The sequence below is a fragment of the Notolabrus celidotus genome, chromosome 12, assembly GCF_009762535.1.
Source record: "Notolabrus celidotus isolate fNotCel1 chromosome 12, fNotCel1.pri, whole genome shotgun sequence".
Taxonomy (NCBI): Eukaryota; Metazoa; Chordata; class Actinopteri; order Labriformes; family Labridae; genus Notolabrus; species Notolabrus celidotus.
This window is the reverse complement of record NC_048283.1, coordinates 13101553-13127308: the sequence shown is the minus strand read 5'-3', so window position 1 is coordinate 13127308 and position 25756 is coordinate 13101553. Positions and strand designations below refer to the sequence as shown.

General features: G+C 43.6%; 1 protein-coding gene across 3 annotated transcripts in view; it reads left to right on the top strand.

The window, feature by feature from the left end:
• si:ch73-22o12.1 (nectin-2) overlaps positions 1-25756 on the top strand; it is a 90266-nt gene that overhangs the window by 16350 nt on the left and 48160 nt on the right. For all 3 annotated transcript variants that reach the window (XM_034697277.1, XM_034697276.1, XM_034697275.1), the window contains exons 2-6: positions 17994-18103; positions 19085-19334; positions 21812-22105; positions 22269-22386; positions 22996-23144. In XM_034697277.1, the coding sequence (XP_034553168.1) occupies positions 17994-18103; positions 19085-19334; positions 21812-22105; positions 22269-22386; positions 22996-23144 (921 nt within the window). The remainder of the gene's footprint in view (positions 1-17993; positions 18104-19084; positions 19335-21811; positions 22106-22268; positions 22387-22995; positions 23145-25756) is intronic.

The window sequence follows — 25756 nt, the reverse complement described above, 5'->3', positions numbered from 1 at the left end:
TAATACTGAGTGGGTAAATATTTTGGAAGGGCATGCTGCGTCGGTAGATTGTTCTTTCAGGCAGCAGAGGGACAACAACAGAGGAGGGGAGGGATGGGGAGATTAAAGGGAAGGAGACGGCAAGCTAAAGGAAACTGTGAAGCAGCAGCTATGTTTATTCCACCATGCAGAGACCTGGACACAAACTGAGCTTTGTACCGCGCCCAGGCTAACTTAATGTTCGAGCTAGCTGTGAGACGCTAGCATGCACTGCTTTGCTCTTTCCCCTTCATTTGCTGCCAAATGACATCGCTTACTCTGCTGCGGGGTTGCCCTCTCTGCCAGCCGCTGCTATCATGAATGAACAGTGTGTACTTCTCAGGGTCCCTATACCTCTCCTCGGGGTGCTTCTCAACGGGGCGAAGGTGTACACTACAGGACGTATGATGATACTCACGCTGAGAAAGCCTTGTTAGAGCGATGCTTGATGTGCCTCGTTTTCAACTGCAACGAGAATAAACAGGCATGCATGCAAAAACATGCACATGACCTGTTGTGTTGTATGTATGTTTTGCTATCGTGTTAAGGCAGGACAGCTCCAGTGGGGGATAAGAGGATAAGAGGGTTCATTCATTTATCTCTCACACACGCTCCCAACACACACATGAACAGACACACACTGACACCTCCCTTCTAGGCCTTTCATCTTTACTCTCACAGGCTTCTCTTGTTCTGCCAGAGAGAAAAGAAGGGGGGAGAGACATTGAGGAAGGATGTCAGAGAAAGGGTGAGAAGAGGGCGGGTAAAAAACGTGGGTAAAAGGAGGAAAACAAGTGATTTAAGTTTCCTGTCCCCTTAAAAAATAACATCAACCATGCCACCTCTCCTTCTGACTCCATTTGTGGAGGGAGTAACAGGTTGCAGAAGCTCTCTCTCTTCATCTGCTCCTTTTCATCTTCCTCCACCCTTCATCTCTTTAATTGTATCCTTCTCATCTCATCCCCCCAGTTGCCTCGCCTCTATCCCCCCCCCCCCTCCCTTCCCAGTTTCTCTCTTCCTGCTCTGTCCATCCCTCGCCCTCCCCGGGGCTTGCCTCAGTGGGTCGGTTCCAGTCTGTCTGTTTGCTGATGACTCCACTTGGAGCAGATGTGATGCTCAGCAGCTGTTGCTCTGCTCTGCAGCAGCATCCCCCCCCCCTCCCTTCCACTTCATCCCCCACTTCATATCTCCCTCCCTCTGCCTCCCCCCCTCTGATGTCTCCTATGTTCTTATTTATCTACATGCCTTTTTGTTCCCCGCTGTTTGACTCTAAATTGGCAAATTAATATAATATTTCATCCCCTTGTCTTCCTCAGACGAGTCTCACCAATTCGCCTCACTCCTTGTCCTCCCCGATGCAGCTGTTAACGTTCAAACGATATTAGGAGTTTAGTCATAACAATAATTTGGGAATCTGCATGTTTTTCTGCCTCGTGAATGCCAACTGTCACACTGCAATCCTAGAAGAGAATTGCAGGCCATTGATGGCAGCGTCGTAAAGGGCAGAGGGAGGGTATTGTTCCAACATAAATCTGCAGGAACGAGTGAGATGTGAATGTGTTTGTATCACTGGGTAGATAAACAAAAACAAGCTGTGTTGTTCAAAGCCGGGCCCAGAGCTAGAATTAGAAAATCTATGTTTAGCTTGATGTTTAGATGTATGGAGACAAAATGGGACTTGGACACTTGCAGGATGATGAAGTGGGTTTTATTTAGGCTAACTCCCACCAGTGGCCTGCTTCTGTTGGACTTATTAGAATCTTTATTGGCTTTTCTGTGTTCATTTGTTTTCTCTCTGTCTCTGCCTCTGTGAGGATTAGCTGGCTGTTGAACTGAGCATCCTCTGACAGGTGCCCTCTTGTCTGAGATGAGAAGAGGCAGGAGGAGGGCGGAGGCGGGTTGGGGGGAGACCACGTCACTTTGATGACTTCAGCCTGGAGAGAAATGTGTTTCTGGACAGGCGTGTGTTAGCATGCGTCTGTTTGCAGGGTGCATGGTGTGAATGTGTGTGCATAAGTGTGCGTGTGCGTGTCACATCTGTAATTGGCTGCTGCCGAAGCGGCTGCCACGCTCAAAGCACGGCCTCTGATCTCGTGGAAATCTGGGATCAGCGTGGCAGATCCGCCCGCTAATCAGCACTCAGAAGCTCCTCGCACAGGAATATCAAACCTGTGCTCTGCTCTGGAGGCTGGAATATCACTGCGCTTGGGATTTAATCGCTCCAGAGATCCCCTAATGGGAAACGTTACAAGGAGTCTAATTTGCGGATGTGGAGATAAAAGTTTGTCCTTTTGTGTGTGCGTGTGTGTGTGTGTGTGAGAGTGAGAATGCGACTATAACAGTGTTTGTGTGTGTTCCATACATATGACCAAAAGTACTGATAAGAAGTATCGAGCTCCACTTTGCCCCCGTGCTCTTAGATGATAAGATTACAGCAAGGCCAGATCAGTGGTGGCTCTCTGTGCACTTTACCCTCCACGCTGTCTCTCTCCTCTCTCTTACCAGAGAGGATTCATGGTGGCACACAGCACAGCGTCATCGGGAAATTCATAAGGGGGAATCATCACTCATTCCTGGTTCCCCTTTGAGGACTGCGCTAATTAGCCGGCGTCTGTGATTAGTTGGCTTGTGTTTGATGTGCTTCACTCCTCTCCCTCTCCGTCGAAAAAGGCTGCCTGCCTGCGCTGCGATTTGGCTGTGAGGTGCACCAAACACACACAAGCAGACACACAAAAAAAGATGACACACACGCCGTGTACACAGCGGCAGATTTTTTCCCTTCCTTTTGGAGTCACTGCAGGTGGCCTCAGAGACACAGTATCAAACACCAGCAGACAACACACACTCATACACACACTCACAAGAGCTCCAAACCAAAGCACCTAGCACTTCAGTAGAAAGTTGTTAATATTTTACCACTGCATACCAAGAACTCTGTTTACTTTCACTTAGAGAGTTTGAGCCTGTCAATGAAATTCCCCTGAAAACCCAGCTGTTACACTGTGCTTACTGTAGCAACATAGGGTGTGGGTGGCTAGCTGAGAAGTGGATTTACTTAACTTAACCCCTAGTGATTACAGCTAAAGATGAGCGAATTATGAATGTAATTAAATTTGTACAAATCCCCCCTTTGCTCCCCTTCTGCATTAGGTCTCAATGGCAAAGCGCAGTAGGGGAAATTCACACTGCATTTAATACGACACAAATAAGAGCGATTCTCTGGTGCGTGACAGAGCACTGTCTAATTACACGGCGGCTGTGATATTGAAGAGGCCTGTCTGTCCTTGAAGCTGGTCACTGGAGCATGGCGGGGCCATCTCTGTCTGTTCATACCCCCATCTATCTGTTCCTCACTTTTTAATTCTTTATTTGTCGCCTCGCCTTCGGGGGGGAGACGGTAAACATAGGAGGCCTCAAGCCGATGTAATGACGACCTGATAGGGGCGGCACCAGCAGCTTGTCTGTTTTTAAAGTGTGTGTGTGTGTTGTGTGCTCCTCCCTATGATCTCTGGAAAGCGACTTCAATCTTCTGACGGTCAGATCAATTGCAGTATCATTGAGACTGCTGAGCCTCTACAGGCTAAAAAAGCAGGTTTGACACGGCTGTTTTGGGGAAGCTGGATGGTCTGCTGTTTACCTCTCAGGCAGGTTAAAGTGTTGAAGAAGCCAAGCTGGTTGTTCTCAAAAGTAGAATCAGGAGTAGTTACTGATGGCAGAGTTTTCCTCCTGCCCTTATCATGGATTTTTAAATTGAAACATGAAGTTTGACCTTAATAAACCTCATTGGCTACGTTTACATGAGTCTTCTAATTCCTCTTTAATTCAGAATAAAAATTAAATCCTCTCTAAAAAGATTAAAATGACCCTGTAAACACCTAATTCCGAATGAAAACGACCATTCCCAATAAAACTGGAATCCGAAGTAAGTGTCTGGTTTATTCTGATTTTAAATCCGAATTCAATGATTTCTCGATTATATATATGTTCATTACGCTTTAGATTAATTCCGGTCGATCTGCGCATGCTCGTCTCCTTGTCCTGTCGCAATGACGCACATATTTCAGGATGGCCGCCCGAAGCAAGCGTTGGACTCGAGCAGAGACCATTTATTTAATAGGAGTGGGCTGAGGTAGAGCAGCCGTTGCACTAACTGTTGGCTTTGATTCGCCAAAGTACGCCTCCCTTCTCCGGTCCTCTATCTCTCTTCTCCTCCTCAGCTGACGAAAGTGAAGCGGTATGTTTGTGTCGAGCTGCTTATTCAAAACTATAATCAAAATCAAAGCGAAAATTGTACTTATTGTGTGGTCTTCCATGTTGTAACCGAAAATAAAAGAAGCAGGAACTGGAGTCTGTTTTCTTCCGGTAGACGTAAATACATCACGCCCGCCCCTGTCCAATCAGAACCCTTCCCAACCCCCAGACCTTCAGCGGAATTGAATAAAGACAATTAAATGTGTTTTCCATGTAAACCTCAATTCAGAATTACTATTTCCATGTTAACACGAAGGAGAATACTTTAATTCCAAATTGTTTAATTCTGAATAATTAATTCTGAATTCAAAAACTCAATTCAGCTCATGTAACCGTGGCCATTGTTTCATAGATTAGCCTGAATATTTCATAAAGTACTAACAGACAGTAGATGCTCCTATGAATAACACTGGACTAATGTTATTTTGACACATGTATCCAGGTTGGACTTCAACAAAGTTATGCTTTAATATCCTCAGCAAGTTATGTTTTGATGGCGTGAGTCACTTCTGACAATCATGTGTTGAGACTTTTGACCTTTCCTTCTATTAAACTAGATACATAACAGCTGACTGAATGCTGTGCACACCTTTTTGAAGTATATTACATTGAAACACAGGGAATTGGATTCCTTTGTGACAAGCAAATTGCGAGAAAAAAAATTGAAGGAAGCTAATTTAAAAATCCTTCATCTCTTCTGGCTATATAGTTCTTGTTTGATTCCTTTTGTGTACAGTTTTTAGCTGTCTTGTCTGATTTAGTGTCTTTTTTTTGTCACCATTGTTGTTGGTGAAGGATAATTAAAGTTGTTGTGCTGCGTAGATCCACAAGTCTCGCCCTTGACTGTGGCAATATAACACGTTTTGACTGTACTTCCTTTAATTATTTTAACAGGTCGACTTGAGAGGAAACATGAATTTATACGTCGCACTCTCTTTGATCTGTCTCCTTGAGCTGTGTGTCTGTTTGTCTATTACTTGTTCATTCATCCATCAACATCAAAACAATACAGTGTGTTCCCAAGGCAAGTTGTCATAGTGACTGTCCTTCAGAGAATAATCAAAGTTGATCTCAGCATTCAGTACAAAGGGACGTGATGGAGAGAGGGCAAGAAAACCACTCTGCACAACCTCCACATACGTGCCTGTGCTGTTTATGGCTCTTCAGCTCCATTGTTCCGTCACAGAAACTACAGGCAAACCCTTTTTTCTTGAGCCTTTCTATCCCTGTTTCATCCCCTCCCTTCCTCGGTTTCACCTTTCCCCTCCTCTTTTATGGGAGAACTGATAGGAGGTGTGTGTTCAAGTTTCATCTTACCTGGCTTCTATTGAGGCCTGGAGACAATGAGTCGTTCACCTCCACCCTCACGGCTCACTGCAGACCTGCGGGAAGGAAACTGTGACTCCAACAATGCAGCTGCTCTGATACACAGAGCCTGGTTTCTTTTTGTGCTTTAATTGCTTCACTTATCTTTAGTCCAACACTCTTATCTCTTTGTTCTGTTTTCTCACAACCTACCTGCGTGATGTTTATTAATGATCCCCATATTCCCAAAAGGACTATTCTAAAAGCATGTCCCTATTTAGGTTTTTTATAAACTCAGGTGGACTGATCAGCTATCTCTGCATGTGAGATTTATGCAAATGCTCTACAGCTTACCAAGACTATGACTCATAATCATAATAAATCACAACTCTTGCTCTTGTGTTCGCAACACTTTTGCAAGAGCAGACACTCCTAAGTTTTTTTCCCCTCACAGTGGTGGGTGTCAAATGTTGGATCATAACTCGCCTGTCCACTCCAATCCTTCCCTGCAGACTTCTTTCCCGCTCTCCTACACAGACCTCAGTAATTCAATCCAGCTGGTTGTTGCTGGCTGTTGTGATGGACACAGTCATCCGTTTATCATAATATTGGGACGCACCTCCTTGTTTGTTTGCTTGTTGTGCCTGACCTTCTGTCTTCCATATGGCTGCCATTGATTTGGTAACATGCTGTGTGTGTGATCCTCCCGACAGATTGACTGTGCTAATAACAGTCTCCCGCATTTTAATCCTTTAATGTGCAGTATAAATTGGATTGGTCGCTCACCCCCTCAGAACAAAATGAGCCGTGTTTTTGACAGCTTTCTTGACCAATGGGCTCGTCAGATGCCGGCTGAGTGACAGCTACTGAGACTGTGGGAAGAGCAGCTGGGAAATGAAGCCCCCCTCCTCTGTCAAGGTGAAGTAAAGGTGAATGTTGTCGACGAAAAAACCTGGAAACACAGCTGTGTTTGGGTCCTGGGGTGGGGTTGCCATGGAATTCCTCTCGCTTTAACAGGCGGCGATATATTTTTTCTAATTCGGGGGGAAACAAGATCACACCCAGCTTGAAATATCCTCTCTGACACCTCGGTAGACTCTCACATCTGAGTGTTGTTAGAGAGGTGAAAATAGGACGCATAATCACATTATGTTAACAAGTGACACACTGAGGGACGGATGTATATAAATGGATATACACCAAAGGATGGATGAAGATGGAAAGAGACACATTCATAGGAGGTATTTGGCACTTTTCTCCAGATGTGCACTTGTGCTTGTTCTTTTAATTTGTGGCAGTTTAGGAAGTGAGTAGGGTTGCAAAGGGGTGGAAACTTTCCGGTAAATTTCTGGAGAGTTAATCTGGGGAATTTTGGCAATATTCCAAATTGGAATTTATGGGAATTAATGGGAATTTAATGGAAAGGTATCTTATCCAAGCATAAATATTTGTTTTGTTATAAGCAAAATAATACAATTAAAACAGATTTATTTGTAAGTAGAACTTTATCAAGTGCTAAATGTTTTATTGAACAATCAATTCTTTCATTGAAGAACAAAAACATGAATGTTGAGTTTAATATTACTCATCCCTCCAACCCAACCCATTCAAAAATTAACAAAAAAGCAATCCCAACAAAGTTCCATTCAAAATGTTAAATGAAAAGAGCCCCTCTCCCTCAGAAAAAGTCCCATTCAACATGCAAATAAAAAATCATCTTCCCTCAAGCTTCTCAATGCTAGCCTCTGCAGGATTCTAGAAATCATCTGGGCGTGTGATGGAGGAATGCACAGTGCATGTAGGGGGTGTGGTCTCAATAGCCCTGCAGTAAGCAGTCTGCTATGTGCATGGGATTGAGGAATAGCATAGATATTTAACTGGACTTGCATGAAATCTGGTTAGTCAGGATGATGCTAAAATATATATTCCCCAACTTTATTTAAGTTCCCTATTAAGAGCCAACCTTCAATTTAGTAAATTCCTGGTCTGTTCTCGTTAATTCCGATGGAAAGTTTCCAACTTTGGAAATTCCCAGAATTTTGTAACCCTAGAAGTGAGTTGCTTTACAGACACAGCAACACATGCACTGCAAGACACACTGCAAGGTAAGCTTACTGCAGGAGTTGATAAAGAGGTTCAAGCCCTCAGTATGCATAAAAGGAAATGGATCAAGATATTTTCAAGAAACTGAGCCAGAACCTGTCTGAATTTTCTTTTCCCCAAAGCCACTGATTTAAATTTTATCCCTGCACACTGGCTGGAGATCTGTCACATTGGTCGCCCTGCAGTTAGAAAAAAACCCCCAAATTCCATGCAGGGCTAAAATAACATGCCCAGTACAATTACCATGAGGAGCGATGGCACACAGGGCTAGAATGAAGAAGTCAGACAAAAAAAGAGAACCAGCAGAGTCTCAAACAAAAAAAGGAACTAGTCAAGGAAGAGAAGAATGAGCCAGAGGGATGAAAAGGATTTATTCCAAAATGAAAAGACAGGACAGGCCTATTTCGCAGAGGGAGGGAGAGAAGGGGAAGAAAGAAAGTCAGCGATGCCGAGAGAAGGCGAGGGTGGTGGAGGTAGAATGATGTGCAGGGCCCGAGCAGACAAAGCAGAGCCAGGAGCCGCAGGGGAGCCGGGTGTCTGTCAGCCATCCAGCCAGTAAGTTATTCAGTCACTTATTCAGTGGGTTGGAGCGATAGCAGTGGAGAGGCAGTATAGAAGCAAGCAGTTATTTGTTTGGCTCTGGAGAGTTGTGTCCTTTTCTGCCCACAGTTAACTGCAGGTTACAAGCGAGGCTTTACTGACCCTAAACGGGCCCAGCGCCAGATAAAAACATGCAGCACCATAAATTTTCCTTTTTGTGTGTTTTCTACTTTTTATACACTTCTACTTTCACAGTCACTTTATTCCTTTATGTCCCAGGATGCTCCTTTTATTCTTTGACCAACTCACTCCTTCCCTCATCCACTCCCTTTCCCCCTCTCTCCTGGGTCAGGTACAGTGTAGATGTTGGTGTTTATCAATAATGAAGAGATGAGAGGAGGAGGAGGAGGGGATAAATTATTCACCTGGTGGAGAAGAGTGCCTCTCCACCCTGTGTGTGTGCGCAGATCCAATGGTGTGTGTTTCTCTGACTGTGGTTATGGTTTACCTAGCAGTTGTACGTGTGAAAATGTGTTTTGTCTCACCTAGACCGCACACACACACACACACACACACACACTCACACATGCACACACACCTTTTTCCACTACTTTGCAAATCATTTTTATCTCTTATGCATGCCTTCCCCATAGCTTGGCAGATGCTAAATGATTAAACGCGTAGTGTATGATGCTTCTCGAAAGAGGTGCGATACCATGGAGTAAAACAAAGGCAACCACTGACTGCACGTCTGATGGATCAATCCTGGTGTCGAAAAATATTCAGTCAAACTAACAGGATTCTCTTTGCAGACATGTCTGACCACCAGAGCTTACTCAACTTGAAATATTCTGTTTGTGGTGTGTACATAACTGAGAATGGGAGATAAGGGCTGGGGGGAGGGAGAGGTCCATAGAGAATTGTGTGCATGGGCTATTATGTTTGTAATTCTATGTCAGGGTCCTGGCTGTTAAACGGCCACGAGGTCCCATTGTGAATTCCTCTACTTTGCCACTTTCTTTGTGTCAGCCTCATGCATACTGTATGGCCTTATTCTCAAGGCAAGAATAAGGTCACAATCCAGCTTGGGGTGCAGACGGTTTGGTTTTTTTTCAAGCTGAAGTGTACACATTTTCAAGAGTCTGAAACTGTATTTTTGAAGGGTTCTTAAACTTCCCTGCTGGGCCCTTTTTCATTAAGAAGATACACTTAATTGAATTGGCAAATGCTTATTTTTGCAAATGATATTCACTGCAGTCCTAGGGCATGTTTGTTATAAACAGGCAACCAAATAGGAATATGCATCAGTATACAGATGCATGTGTACACAAACACACACAAACTCATCAAACACACACATACACACCTCCCTGTGCAGATTTCTCCTCCAGCTGTTCATGTCTCCTTGGCACTTTGAAGCCTGCTCATGTCTCCCCGTGTCCCTCCCTCCGAACCCCCTCTTTCTCCTTCGCTACCCTTCTGTTACATTTCATGCGTTTCTGCTTCCCTTCCTCATCTCTGCCAGTGTGTCTGATTCTTCCTTCTCTCTGCACAGTCTGTGTTCAGAGTCAGTTATCAAATGTTTCATCATGTCACTCTGAACAAAGTGAAATGTAGCACCCCTCTTCTTTTTGAACCTTTTTTCTCTCTGCTCCTGTTGCATCACAAGCATTGCTTTTTTTTTTACTCCCGTGTCTTCTCCATGCAACCTCACTGTAACACCTAACCCTTTTTAGCAGCTCTTCTTTGTCATATTTCCTACTTAATTGACATCTATGTTAATTTCTGGATGCAGATCTCATACAATAGTATTTGAAGTGCACATTTTCATTAAGCAAAAGTGCTTTTGACCAGAAATCCCCCGCTAGTAAAGCTTCCAGCATGAATGGATTATAACAGGATGTCATCTGAGAAGTCCATAATGAGCTGTGGCTACTTCTAAATGTAGCTTTTCCCATGTGCTATTGATTGGCCCCTTATAGAGAGCCAAACGGAAAGGTCAATGAGAAGACGAGACACATCTCAAGTCTTCATTTCCGAGTTTTATTCTTGGCTTGTCAAACTGCCTCGCCTGTCAAAGCTAAGCTGCATTCCCAGTCCGCTCCCTGCATACCAAAGTATGCACATCTAAACGGCTGTATGTGTGTGTGCATGCACTGTGTATGCAGGTTTGTGTGCCTGCATTCGTGCGTGTGTGAAGGTCAGAGGATTTGGCGCAGCAACAGTGTCGGGTAGCAGCAGCAGTAGCAGCAGCAGCAGCAGCAGCAGCAGACAGCAGGTCCAGGCTGGTGCAGTTCCAGATTCCAGCTGATAGCGGCTATTAGTGCATACCAGCAACAGCGTGGACATGACACACAGCCTGGGCAGTGTCACTGGTTTGGTTTGGACTCTGTAAAGGCAGCAGCATACAGAAGTCAGAGTTATAAGGGCAGGTACACAGGCAATTTGAACAAGAATGTCAGATAGCATATGCCAGCTTTAATCTGATTGTCCCTCTTTAGGTGCATTTCGACCAATAGTTCCGGGGTCTTTTAGCCCCCAGAACTACTTTCCCCAGAACTAAAAGGTTCCTGTGCCCCCCAATGTTGTCTGCGTTTCGACCGCAGGCTGAAGTCCCGTGTAGATTGTGAAAATCAGGCCAGTGACATATGAAGAAAAAAATGATATAAATAATATTTTGAAATCTTAATAAAAAACGTAACTAGTATGCATTCCCAGGAACTCCCTCTGTTTTTCAACAATTGTGTAAACTCCACAAACACTGTAACGTTCAACTGAAAGTCCCAGGAGCTTTGAAAAGTACTACCCTTACAAGCAGGGGCTTTTCAAGGGGAGATTAACTACCTCTGAACTAAATTTAGACCCTGGTTACTCTGGTTGAAACGCATGTAGTTTTGGGGTAAAGTTCCTGTGGTCAAAAAACGCCTTTTATGAGTTTTCAAAGCTGCACAATCCAGCTAACACTATTCCGGAGAGATGAAAAGTCAGCACCCAAATTACAGGTGCATCAGTCAGAGACACTGTGATATTAGTTTTTCTGAAGTGATAAAAAAGAACCATGCTGAAGATTTACCGGGGACTCACAGTGGTCACAAGCTGTTGCCCTTCATGAGGTTAGTGATGAAACATTTGGACATTCACATCCACCGCCCCCCAAAAATTGGATGCTTATCCATAAAAAAGGCTGTGACTCCCACACATGAGGCTAACAGTATGGAAGTAAACACTCTCAAACAGCCTTCAGAGCTGAAAGTCAGCACTTTAATCTCCGTAACTGTTTCATTTCAAGTCCATTTGTTGGGTTAGAGAGCCAAAACAACAGGAAAATGTGTCACTGTCTTGACACTACAAACTGCACCATGCAGAAGTACAACCTCAGTAATAATCGTGGAATTGAATCGGCTTCTCTGTGCCAATGTCTACAAAAAAACAAAATTGCACACTGGGATCTCACAGAGCTGGTATTTGGCAGAGCTTTCATTTAGAAACCGCTTGTATCCAAGGCCAGAACACAAACACGCAGACACGGGGAATAAAAGCTCGACTCTTGAACAATGAAGAGGTAACGGGATCTGATAGTGCATCCTTTACTGTTTCTCTACAGTCAGGTTCTCTTTTCAGAGGAACTTTCGGGATGCTTTTAAACCAAAGTGTCTGCTGGTTGCTGTTTTACAAAGTGGTGAAAACAAGAACACTCAACACTCATTTATTATGAGCGAGGGATTTCATGGCATCTTGCACCAAGAGTTTGTTGGCTGAAAGATGAAAAGCCCTCCACATTCGCACAAGATCAAAACCCTTCACCTTTAAATGGACATTTATTTATCGAGCGAGAGCTTAATCATAACTCATGGCTTTCTGCATCGACCCAATGTGGGCTTGTTGCTGTTTGAGAATGTGCGTGGTTTATTTTGGTCAAAGGCAAGCAATCATTAAGTCTCCGCGACTGCAGAAATGCCACACTGAAACATTCTTTCTATTGTGAAGACTGACTAAAAATGGGTCCCACAGTCATCCGAAATACTCATTTCATTACATCATCAGTGCCACCCTGGGGTCCAACACTCAGCAAGTCCAGTCATTGAGTTTGAAAGGTGGGCTGGGAGTCATTTTAATCCCTCGTTTTAAGAAAAAAAGACGATGTTAGGAGACGATAAGTCGGAGAGAAAGGGAGCAGAGCAGAGACAGACTCCATCAGGACAGAGGAGTGACGCTCCACCCTGCACTCCATACTGCCTGTATCAAAGCTATTACTCTTCAAGGAGGGGCGAGGGTTGGCACAACAATAACAACAACAAGAGAATAATGGAAATGGAGAAATTCACACAGAGGTGGAAGAATAATGAAAGCCCAGAATGCAGAATGCTTATTGAGACAGCAGCGTGCTGGAAAGGCCAAAGAAAAAACACATCCACCATCACCACACACACACACACACACACACACACACACACACACACACACACACACACACACACACACACACACACACACACACACACACACACACACACACACACACACACACACACACACAAACGCATATACACGATGTGCTAGGAAGCAATCTTCAGGAACATGGAGAATGGGGAAGCTTCGTTTTAACTCACCTGACAGTGCATAGCCACTAGCTTGATGAAATGGCAGGGAGTCAGTGAGCTCTGAAGGCCATTAGATATTTTAGGTGATGGCCTGCGCTACCCGTCCCCCTGACGCCGTGCTTTTACTCCACTGTAGCAGGGATCATGCAGAGGACATGAATGCTATTAGATGTCACAGTCAGGCAGCGTGGATTCAGGCCGATAAGCGTATGTTGGCTTTCTAAGCCACGGCTGGCTTGAATGGCCTGCAGAGAAATTAAGGATTTTCTTTTCTTTCTTTTTTTTTTTGGCTTCCTTTGGCTCATTCACTCTGTTCCTCTGTTTTCCCTCCTCTCTCTCTCTATTCACAGCTACTGTGTTTCTCACAAGGTCAGGTGTGGAGTCTATCCTGCCTCTCACTTGCTCCACACCTCCCCGCTCTGCTCCCCTCATCTGCCTCTTCTCGCTCTGTTTCTCTCCACCTGTACCACCCCCGCCGCCTCTCCATTTTTAGTCTCTCCCATCGCATCTCTTTTTGATTCTCCTTCTCACCTACTCCCTCTTTTATTTCTCGCTTCTAACGTCTCTCTCTTTTGTCCCTCAGATGTCTCCTATTAACCTTGTTTATAGCTCGCACCGTCTCCCCTCTTCAAGATCCTCCTCTTCTCTTCTCTTTTCTCACCACTTTTCTCTCCCTCTTTCATTCTCTATTCCTGGCACCGCGTTCTCCTTGCGCACTTTCATCCCCACTTTCCGTGCTCCCCCCCTCCTTTCTTCCCACCACACTCTCATCCTCCATCACTTTGGCATTCCCTGGCTGTCTCTCTCCTCTTATCCTTTTCATCCTTCCATCCTCCCAGCACACTTCTTCTCTCCACCTTCCTTCCTGATTAATTTTTTCCTCTTCACAGATGAATGGTGGGAAATATGGAAATGTCAGCGTGACCAGGCGGGGGATCAGAGAGTTCTGTGTTAATATGGCAGGGCTGTCGCTGTGCCACCAGCATAATGTGTGTGTGTTTGTGTGTGTTAAAGACATAATGATAGGTGACAGTGCTTAGGATGTTGAAGAGGGCAGTTTGCGTGTTGGTACATTTGTTTGTTCATGTGCTGGTGTTTCTTTTTTGTCACCTGCAGGCAGCGATGCTACTGTAAAGTAGAGCAGCGATGACACAGGGCTTCTGTTCTCCCTCTCCTCCCCTCCAACCCCCCTCTTCTCTCTCTCTCTCCCTCTTTTGCTCCTCCTTTTCTCAGTCTTACCCTTGAACCGTCTTTTATTCTCTAATTCCCTAAGTTCCTGTGTCCCTCTGCCGCCCGTCTCCCTCTCTTCTGTTTAATATATCCAGTGCTCCCTAAATATTTATACTGACAATTACTGTTTCAAATGTCGCCTAGCCTCAGCATTTCTGCAAGTCTGTGTACATGCACGTACATGCACACGCTGACTTTTTCTTCTCCGTGTCTGCCGTTCTAATGACACCGAGTGTCTGAGTGTTCAGGGCCAGGGGTTTGGGGACTATCGAGGAGGATGAGGGCGTGCAAGTCTTTGTATGTCTTGAGTGTAATATTCATTTCCCCGGGGCTGTATGAAGTCTCATAAGGCCAGTCCATCTCTCAGCTCGGCTCTGGCAGGGGTTGACCTGTGCTGGCTTTCCTCTTATTGCCTCAGAATGACAGACAACAGGTCCCCCTCCGCTCTGCCCCCACATAATGTGTGTCTGTGGGCACCAAATCCCTGCGTCTGTGCATGTGTGGGCGTGTGACTTTGCACACAGGGAATATCTGAAGAAAAGTAGATTTCCCTTCTGTGCCACACTGCGTCGTGACCCCTGACATGTAAAGCCTTGGTCTATAAAACCACGATCAAGACTAGCAATCAAGGGTTTCAATAACACTTCATTCCGCTCTGCTACATCCTTCAATTGTCAGAGTGCAGCTCCCATTCCCAAAGCTAATCTGTAGTTAGTCAGAGGAGTTCAGGTAGATTGACATACGGTTGTAGCTTAATCTACACTAAATACTTCAGACAGCTGAGGATCACAGGCCAGAAGCTCAGCAATGAAGCTGTCATGAGAAGTATATATGTAGGATGTGTGTGCATGTGCTTTTCATGTCTTCCATTTACTGCTTATTAATATGGACGGCACGCCTCCAACTACTCCCACTGTAAGTAGTGCAGCCAAAACACCACCTAGATGGTTGCTGACATATTTTGCTGGTGACATATGTCAGAGCAAACACGTGCAGAAGCAATCTGGCTGTAGGAGCTGCGGTACTGACATCACACTGTTGTTACTAATTCACTCATATTTAAGTAACCGATAAAACGTCCCTCAAGCTGGAACTATGGTGGCCCTGAAATGCTTATCACAACGGCAAATCAGAAAATACAACAACATTAACCAAACCGGAAGAAGCAGTAGTTTTCTGATTTGCTGTTGTGATTTGCATTTCAGGGCCACCGTATGGAACAGTTCAAAGCAGAACAGATTCTTATGTTGTTTTGATCAAACAGTCATGCTAATGGAAAGTTGAATTACTCTTCTTAGCGTTTGTTACATTTTCTCTCACAATCATTCCTCCGCTCTTTTAATCGGGGGAAGTATGCTGCAGAAGCCTGCATTTGTTAACAGAGCTGTCAGTCATGGCTTCACATCCCCTCATTTTAGCACAAAATAACTTATTAAAACCATAGACTGTATAAAAAATGGACGTAGTATCCATGACATCACCCATCTGTTCCTGAGCGCTGTTTTGAAGCCATTCGACGACGTCAGCCATATTGGAAATGCGGAACTCAACCAGGCAGTGTGATGTAAAGAGGCGGAGTTTGAGCCTCTTAGCCAACAGCTATGTGTTCCCAACCGGGAGTCAAGTCAGTCCTTTCCTTATTTGGGCAAAAACTCGTAATCTTAATATCTTCTGAATCTGTCGTATTAGAAAAAAAATCACCCCCCGAACAGTGTGTGCCGATAGAGAGATTAGCTACGTAGAGCCAAGCCGTTTTTTGAACCAGGCTGTAAACATGTTTATTAATGCTGAAAAAATCGTCTTTTTTGAATTGGTGTTTATGTGGTTTCCGGTGTTTCTGCAGCCAGCCTCAAGCAGATCCTTGATGTATTGCAGTTTATAGCACTTCTGCATGGGCTTCATATTTTGAGACCGGAGGTTGCCGCTTGATTAAAACATATCTGTAATATAGACACATGCACATAAATCAGTGAAATAATTCCTACCACAGAAAGTAAGTTAGGGTAAAATGTATTTCACATGTTTTTCAATTTTCTAGTGTGACTCATGTTCCACATTTTATTTATATATATATATATATATATATATATATATATATATATATATATATATATATATGTATATGTGTATATATATGTATATGTATATGTGTGTGTATATATGTATATGTATATGTATATGTATATGTATATGTGTATATATATATGTATATATATGTATATGTGTATATATATGTGTATATATATATATATATATATATATATATATATGTATATATATATATATATATATATATATATATATATATATATATATATATATATATATATATATATATGTATATATATATATGTATATAATGGAGGAGGTGGGTTTTGAGACCTGTAGCTCACCAGTCAGGAGGGAGAGCTTTAAAAGTTTTGGCTTCACTTTTTTTGTGGGGGTGGGGGATTGTGCTGCCCGTGTTTTTATACAGTCTTCTGCGTCTTTTTGCACTGATGCTGTAATGTGTAACTACTGCAGCAAAATATATCACTCTTCCTCGAGACATGACTTCCATTTGAATATAAGACACAGACTCACAAAACTCTGTCAAACATACTTAAAAAAACCCATCATGTGCACAGACAAACATACATGCACAACAACATTATGTAAAGACTTGAAGGAAGACTTTAACCTGATTGTCGCTTGTCAGTTTGGAAATATTGTCTCTCATAAATTCATACCAATAAAGCATACTTAGAAGGAGAAAAAAATAGCATCGGTTTCACTTTCCGGCTCAGCACAGCTCTCTACTGCTCCCACGGGCTGCTCCGCGGTTGTCCGCAGGTTCCTCTGTGGCTACAAGGGGGTTGTTTTGTGGTTGCAAATTGGGCTGGTCCTGGGAGAACCGCTGTTATTCTAGGAAAGGCTTGTTTTCCTCCACTTTCTCACTCAAGTCTTTTGCTTCATCCTCCCTCTCCTGCTCCTCCTCCTCTGTATTGATAACTCATATCCCTCCAGAGAAAAGAAGACGTGGGGTTTATTGCTCGTCAAAGGAGAAAGACAGCACTGCCCTTTCCTCTTATCTCCTCGCCTATGTGTGCTGTTTTTTTCTTTTCCATTAGCCCTCCAGATCATATTAGTTTCAACACAACAGCTCTGGCTCAGCACAAACCGGTGGAACCAGTTCTGCAAGTAATTGTTTGTCTGTAGGGGAAATTTTATTCCATCTTTGCTCTTGTGTATGTGTGTGTGTGTGTATCTTACTGGTAAACACATAAGAAGTGCACACACATTTGCACATGTAGCCCCGGCTGCAGACATTTGAAATTGTGTATCCGCAGGTAATCCAGTCTTACTTAAAACAGGTGCCATCTTGCTGACATACACTAATGCGCGCTTACTCATACAAGTAATTACATTTTCACAGAGACCTGGATTACACACACACACACACACACATTTTTTTTCAAGCTGACAGATTGTCATTCTAAAGCTCCCTGGCTCTCAGTGTTTCTTGCACGCCCACTGACACAACACACCAAGAAAAGCATATTTATTTGGACTCTTTGCTGTTACACAGGAATGTGTTGGCACAGCAAATGGCAGGCTATAGAAAGGCATCCAGATGATTTATGACCTATAAGGAAAAGAGAACTGCCTTTTCTCTTCTTTCTCTTCCCCAGCACACATCCTCTTTTTTTTTTCTCTTCTTACTTCAGCCTCTCTGTCGACGCACGCATAGACATAGAGAGATACCAGACTCTCGGCCTACTTGCCCGGGTTCACTAATGCCTGTCCTCTGTTGCAGCAGACACTTCCTCACTGTCCTCATTTATCATCAGGAGGCTTCGTACCAACACGATTTTTCTGCTCCCTCTTCCTTGCCTCCTCTTCTTGTACAGGAAGGAAGGAAAGAAGTGAAATTAATGTGTCTCTTTCTCTTTTTTTTCCCCCCAGGAGCGTCAGGTCAGCGGGTGAAGGTGGAGCCGGAGGTGCTGTCATATCCCGGCCAGACAGTCAACCTGCGCTGTGCCTTCACAGATCCATCTGGGATCCAGCTCACAATGGTCAGAAAGACACAACCAAACACACACACACACACACACACACACACACACACACACACACACACACACACACACACACACACACACACACACACACACACACACACACACACACACACACACACACACACACACACACACTCATGACAATTGTTTTTCTTTTTTCCAGTCAGGATTTGATTACCCCTTCTTACCACCACACTCATATCAGCTCTAAACTGGGTTTGTGGTGTGAAGCAGTAATAAAAATGTCTGTTTCATCCTGAAATTGCAGCCCATTGTGCTGACTTGGCACAGAACAATTTGCTGAAATTACTTGGGAGTCCAATTTTATTTCACAATTGAAGAGAACAATCATTTGACATTACAAGACTACACAATTTGATATTTGACTAAACATGTGGCTGCTTTCTTGTTAAATAAAATCACTTTTAATTATGTGTTAACCTTAATTTTCATGTAGTAAACAGGTAGAGAAGAGTCATTCCTTGCAGTTAAAACAAACATTAAATGATAAAACTGGTTAATGTGTCTTGTTTACGGACCACATTAAACTATAACCCAACAAATCATTGCTCACAGAAATAATCCTTAGGCAAGTAATAGGTTTTTATCACATTTAGGCTTAATGTTTTATTACTCCAAACAAACAATACTGAGCTTCATTTTGCTTAAGGGGATTGAATATGGTAATGGGCGCACTCCTTAGTTGCATCTCAATGAAGTAGGAAGTGCACAACTCTGCTTGCTTCCACTAAGAGAGAGGGGGAGTATACTGCTCCTGAAAAACTCACATCCATATTCATACCTGCTCCACTTCTTTGATTGGGATGCTGCGTACGCTGTCCCGCAGAGTTTACAGGAAAAATGCAGATGTCTTTAAAAGCTCTTCAGTGTCGCCTATCAATGCCGTGATAAATGAGCCCTGTTGTTTTCCCCTGTGTACACAGCCTGACCCTGTGCTACCCTTTACCCCAACAGGTCACGTGGATTTACGAGCCCAAGGAAGGAGAGAGGACCAACATTGCCGTGTTTCACCCTGACTTTGGTCCCAACTACCCCGAGTCACCCGTGAAGGGACGCGTCAGCTTCAATCCCAGCCCCCCAATCGTGAGCAGTCCCTCCATTGAGATCCGTGAAGTGAGGATGACTGATGAGGGGAAATACATCTGCGAGTTTGCTACCTACCCCAGAGGCAACGAGCAAGGCATCACATACCTGGTTATGCTGGGTAGGTCACTAACATGATCTGAGTATTAAAGCAAAGAAAAGGGAGAATTAAGAAGTGAATATGCAGGGAAACAGCTGATATGAATGCCACAGAGAGGAAACAGAGGGGTCAACTATTTTAGTTTAGAGTCATAGGGGATGATAAAAACAAAAGTCAAAGTTCAAAGTCTTTTTTATTGTCAAATAAACCGCAGTATGCACCAGACATACTGAGGATTTGATATTACGTTTCTCTCTCAGACCCTAGCAACAACAACAACAACAACAGATAAACATAGGAAAGCTAGAAAAAGATTAGAAGTAAGCTAATGAAAATAATAAAATACAGTTTAAAACAGTGCAAAAACTTTGCTTTAGTGCAATTTAAAATCAAAGTGAGTGTGTGCGTTTCAGTCCTGAGGATGACAGACCTCAGCGTTGATTTAGATTAGATTATAGACCCAAAATCTATATATTGAGAAAGATATGAAAATATGATTATTCTGGGAAATATGGAGGAAAATACATTTCACACAGCAAAAAGATTCGATGTTGAGTCAAGTGCATGATATAGATGTCCAGGTAACAGGGACATGAGAGCTTAGTCAAAAATGAATTAATCCATAGTAAAGAATTGCCATATATTCTGTGAATTCTGAGAAAAATATCACAAATGCTGGTTTAATCTTTAAAGTGAGGATTTCCAGCTTTTTATTTTGTAATTCAAGGTCCAGGATTTGAAAATTTTAATTTGACAAGAGAAGCTTTGAGCTCTTAGATATCTGTAAAGTTTTGACCTTCTGAAAATTGCTTTTATTAGAAAACATAGTTGATTAGTCTTACATGATTGGGAGATCAATCAGTAAAAAAAAAATATTGGTACGTTTTATCTTTAAAGGCAACTTTACCGTAGAATCAGTGAAATCGCCATAGTTCTCTTCATCCATATTCTGATGTTCTGTTGAAAGCTGTGGTAGCTCCTTGTTTTTTTAATCTGCACATGTGTATTATTTCACTTCAGAATTAAAACATAAGGGGCACACTTTGGTCTTAAATATAGGTAGTACTAGCTCTAGTCCGGTGCACTTAAATACCTCTGACCCTACAAAACTGAGATCCCCAGAAGCTCTGTTGTCATGAATATTGTGAGTATACTGTTGTTTTATGGATCATCTCTCGGGTGTAACACGCTGCCCTTGGAACTGTTATCCATAAATATGTGCTCTTGGGTTCAAACCCAGTACAAGTTTCTGTCTCCCCTATACTACATTGTTAAATTCTCCTTGTAAAAATGTTCTTTTTTTTATTATAGCAGGAAAAGAACCACTTTAAAGCCCAAATTGGATTTTTTTTATCTCAGACACAGAGGAATCAAACCCAACTCTACCCTCACTAGCCTGTCCTGAAAAATCTATAGTTTTTCCAGATACTTTCTTATCATAAATGGAAGCAGCAGTCAAAGCTTTTTGTATCAGTCAGGTGTCTTATTTGTCACTTATTATATCCATCCTCAGCAAAACCTCAGTTCTGTGTTCCAGTGTTTCCAGCAGAATTGTGGAAGCTGTGTCATGGTGCATTTGAGATTTTCTTAGTTGGTTTTTCCTCTAATTTGTCACCCATCCCTCCATCAAGTGAGAGTGTGCATATTCACCTAAAATATTGTGTGATGTAGGAAGCAGTTCACTATATGCGTATAAATGCAAAGTACTCTCCACCCACCTCTCTCCGTCTGATCTCTCCAGCTCTCTCCCTCCCCCAAAGGTAGCATACAGGTTAAAAGCATGTCCAGCTCGGCTTAATTGCTATTATAAGTGGTATTGTCAGATCAATTGTGTTCTTGTTAATGCAATGGAACCATTGGTCTAACCTTGGCCCGGCACCAGTGCCTCCGCTCTGCTCTCTTCTCTCTCCCCCCTCCAACACATCACGCCTCCCCGCCTCCCCTCAGGCTCTCTATTGATCTGGCTGCTTGTCATGCCTGCTGTCAGCTCCTGTCCTGCCCGCTCTCCTCTGATCCCACACTTGTATCAGAGATGACGATTGAGGAGTTATGAGGAGCGATACGGAGTCAAGGGGGCGGCATGAAGGGATTTAGAATTTTGGTATTGAAATGCACTACAAGAAGAGGAAATTGTTTATCAATGGTGGGTGATTTGGATAGAGAAGGAATAGATTAAAGAGAAGGAGAAAGAGGAAGAGAAGATTTAGGGTTTTCGGTGTGCTTGCGCTGGTGCTCTTAATAGTTTATCAATGTTTGGCTCTCATGAGAAAAATAAACAGGGTTAGGGAGGGGGCAAAGGTTGCTGGGTGATGGAGGTTTTTGGATTTGCTTTTGCCCAGCTGGTGATGCAAATTGTTTATCAATAATGGTGCACATTATCCTTCCCCTCAGCGGTCTTGCCCTCTTTTCTATGTTTTTCAACCTAATTTAATCTTCTCTCTGTCGTTCTTTCTCCCTTCTCTCTCTACTCTCATTCCCCTCACTCATCCCTCCATCAGCTAAGCCCCAGAACGCGGCCTCCATCGTAACAGTTGTAGCCGGGACTAAGCCAGTCGTCGTGGCGAGATGTGAGTCAGTGGATGGCCGCCCCGCTGCTAAGATCTCATGGGTGACCACCGCCAACGGCAACGGAACAACGTTATCTAAGCCAGGTGCAGACAACACCGTGACTATGAGCAGCGAGTACCGCATGGTTCCTATGGCGGCAGACAATGGGAAGGACATCAGCTGTGTAGTGGCACACAGGACTCAAGTCAAAGCCGAGAGCTTCCCATTGAAGCTGGCAGTTCAGTGTAAGAGACCACACACACTCATTCACACACATTTGCACAATCCAGGACTTTGAATTCCTTTGCTGTTCATGCTCTTACATGAGACATTTTGCTTATGATTAGTTGTTGAACTCCCTGTTTTTTTCCTCTTTTCCTTCTGCCATTCATCTGTCCTCCCCCTCAGATGCCCCACAGGTGAAGATAGAGGGTTATGACAATAATTGGTATGTGGGTCGTACAAATGTGCTGCTCACCTGCCAAGCCAATGGAAACCCCGTCCCGGTGTCTGTCCTATGGAAGACGTGAGTATCTGCACATTCTTTCTCTGTTTTTCCATTCCTTACTCTTCATTCCCAGAACCAAAGAGCTGTAATCAGCATTTGTATTATTACAACAACCGCCCCGCTCTCTGATTATGGAGATAGGCGTATGATTTCTCATAATGGACTCTGTGACTCGAGATTTAACCCTTGCATAATGAGAAACACAATATGACTTTCTCTCTTCCTCTTTTTTTCTGTATTATCAGCTATTAAAATAACTGTGACTGGATTATAAAAAATCTGAAAGGATGACCTGGGAAAAGAGAGAGATGTGACTTTGGGTCTGGATCCAGTAGTTTTGATTTTCCTGTCGTCCTCATTGCATTTCCTCTGCTGTGTGATAATGGATTGCCTTTTGAGGAAGGGGGGAAACTGATTAGTTTTGCACTGCCGATCAAGATTAGTTGAATATGATGATATTGCACAATATAGCACATTTCAGTGAATGTGGATCTGGCCCAGTGCTCTCATTGTGCAGAAAGTCAAACAGACTACAACCCTCTCTCTCCTTTTCTTTTTTCTCTCTTTTCTTTTTGGCCTTCTTCATTTTCTTCTGCCTCATGCAAATATATGTTCATGTCACTGCAGTATGTCAGGAGAAATGCCCGACACAGTGCAGATCAACGGAAACGAGCTGAAGGTGCTGAAAGTGGACGATGCCGTCAACACCACTTTTGTGTGCGAGGTCAAGAACCGCATCGGGATTGGCAGAGATCAGGTCACAGCCATGGTCAGAGGTGAGTCTGAAGACACAAACAAGCAAAGCTTTCAACACATGCACCTCAACATTATAATTACACAGCACATGCATATACAACGCTAAACATTAAGTAACATGCATAAAAAAGGTTTAACCTGCTTAGAGCACAACAAATTTGGTGTTCCCACAGAAAAACCAGACACAGAAATGTTTTTTCTGCACACTTCTCTCCTCAGTTCTTTGATGAATTGGTATTAGAATTGTTTCTGCCATCACAAATCCACCCATCTGCTGCTCTAAGTAGGTTAAAACCAAGACGAATTGTAATTTGCACAAGTCGCAAATGGTCTAAAACACTGACAAATTGTACACACTCAGAGCGTCAGTGAAGGCAGCAAACATTTCAGAAGTGAAATGAAAAACACATTTGTGGCTCGCTTGGGTCCCGTTCATCATCTAAACCTTCCCCTGGCTTCTATATAAAAACATTTATATCCTCTGAACTGATGAACTGGAACCAAGTGCACTTTCATCACACGTGCTGCACATTTTCCTGGTGTACTCCAGTCCTATGTTTTCCCTAGGGATTCACCTTGTATCGTTTCACATGTCACTCCAATACAACACACACACACAAAGGTACAAAGATCACATTCACAAACGCACGCACACACACACACACACACACACACACACACACACACACACACACACACACACACACACACACACACACACACACACACACACACACATGCACAAATGCACACACAAAATCTGTGCTGAGTTCTGCCTTTGGTGTGTAGTGTAGGGCTAGAGGGTCCAGCTGCTCTGTCTAGAGGTGTGTGCGTAGAGAGTGAGTGTGTATCTGCCTTCATTTTGTGTGCTTTAGGGCTCTCTCCTTCACCTTCTCATTTCTATCCTTCATTGTTGCCTATTAAGAATGCACGTCACTTCTTCCTGTGTCTCTTTGCATGCACCCAATAATGCCATCTTATCAAAGTGTCTATGCTCTGGCGGTATCCAAGGTCTGTCTATCCGCTTCCTACATCACACATTTTTGAGCGGTGATTTTCACAAGGTTTTTAGTGGTAGCTAGAAGCGAAGGTCCTTTTCGCAACTTTTCTTGTTATTTTCTAAAATGAGAGAGCAGTTTGCAACAACACAAAAGAAGCTGAGTAGCTTCTCAGCAGTACTCCCTGACCACCAGTAATGACAGAGGAGACTAAAGGGAAGCAAATGAGCAGTGTTTATAGGAGTTAGTATCTCTGGAATAAGGCTGTGATCACTGAAAGTGATGCGTTGGACTCACCATGACACTTCTGGATTGATTCAAGTGTTTCTCTGCTTAATCTACGACCAGACTGTTTCTATGTGTGTATGTCTGCTGGTTTATATTTCTGTATATGTATGTACTCAGGTGAAAACATGTGTCTGTGTGCTGTCAAGCTTGTTGTACCACCCCTGTTTTTTTGAGTTAAACCATCCAGAAAGGTGCCAGTCAAGATGGAAAACGCACCATGCTTTTATTCCCCGCTGTTCCTCCATAGTTTTAGCTGCACCCTTCAAAAGGGTTCACTCTTGCATTTCACCTCATACAAAATACATCCCCACCACTCTGCTGTCGCATGCCTGCACTTAACCGGAAGTTATTTCCTGCTGACATGGGGGTAAATCTCGCCCATAATGGGGGAAAAAAAGCGCATTTCTCTGGTGACTACATTTTGAGAGCAAACCCAGCCTCTCCATGTCCTCATTTTCCTTCTTTTTTTGTCCCTTTTGCTCACTCCCTCTTCATTTTGTCCTTTTTCTCTCTTTCTCTCCTACCCCCCTCAATCTTTCTTCAACTCCCTTGGCTCCTTATGGTGCCATAGCATGCGTCACCGCTCCTCTGGGGCCATTCAGTACTGCTGCAGAGTAGTGTTACTCTACTGTGGCTTCCATAGCAAAAAAAGGATGTCACTGTCTCCTGCTGCGTATTACAAGACACAAGGAGAAAAGGTACGAAGATCCAAGGAGGAGAGAGGGGAAGGTGGAGGCCACTGCTTTAAGACTTAAAAAGCCGGGGAACGTGTACCAGGATAAATCAGTGCCAGCATGCAATCCTCACGCTTACGGAGAAGGAGGGAGAGAGCCAAAGCATGAGGGATGGAGGCAGAGAGCGGATGCTGACGGCATTTAAAACTCCCTTGAGAATCTTGTGCCACTGCATCCTATCTCCTCTTCTATTGGCCTCCACTATCTCTCAGCATGGCGTGTGTGTCAGTCTGTCTCCAAGCCTCTCAGAGCGGATCAGTCACCCTTTGCTGCTTCAGCTCCTGGCTGCTTCTCTCCTCACTTCCACCAACCGTTCCTTTTCTCGCTCAGTCTTCATCCCACTTTCTCCTCCTTTTATTTTATTACCATACTCCTGTGTTCCTTTTTTCTCACTGGTTTCTTTGGTCTCTCCTTTAGTGTTGAACTTCCCACAGTTTCCTAGCCCTGTCATCTAACTCCTCCATCTTGTCTTGCCACCTCCTCCCTCCTTCCCACTCCCATCTTACTCACTGGCAGAAGAAGAAGAGGAGGAGGATGAGAGGGGAGCTAAATTTGACGGTAGTTAAGAGGTGACTGAGGCAACCGGCATGTGTCAGAGCGAGGCTTGTAGAA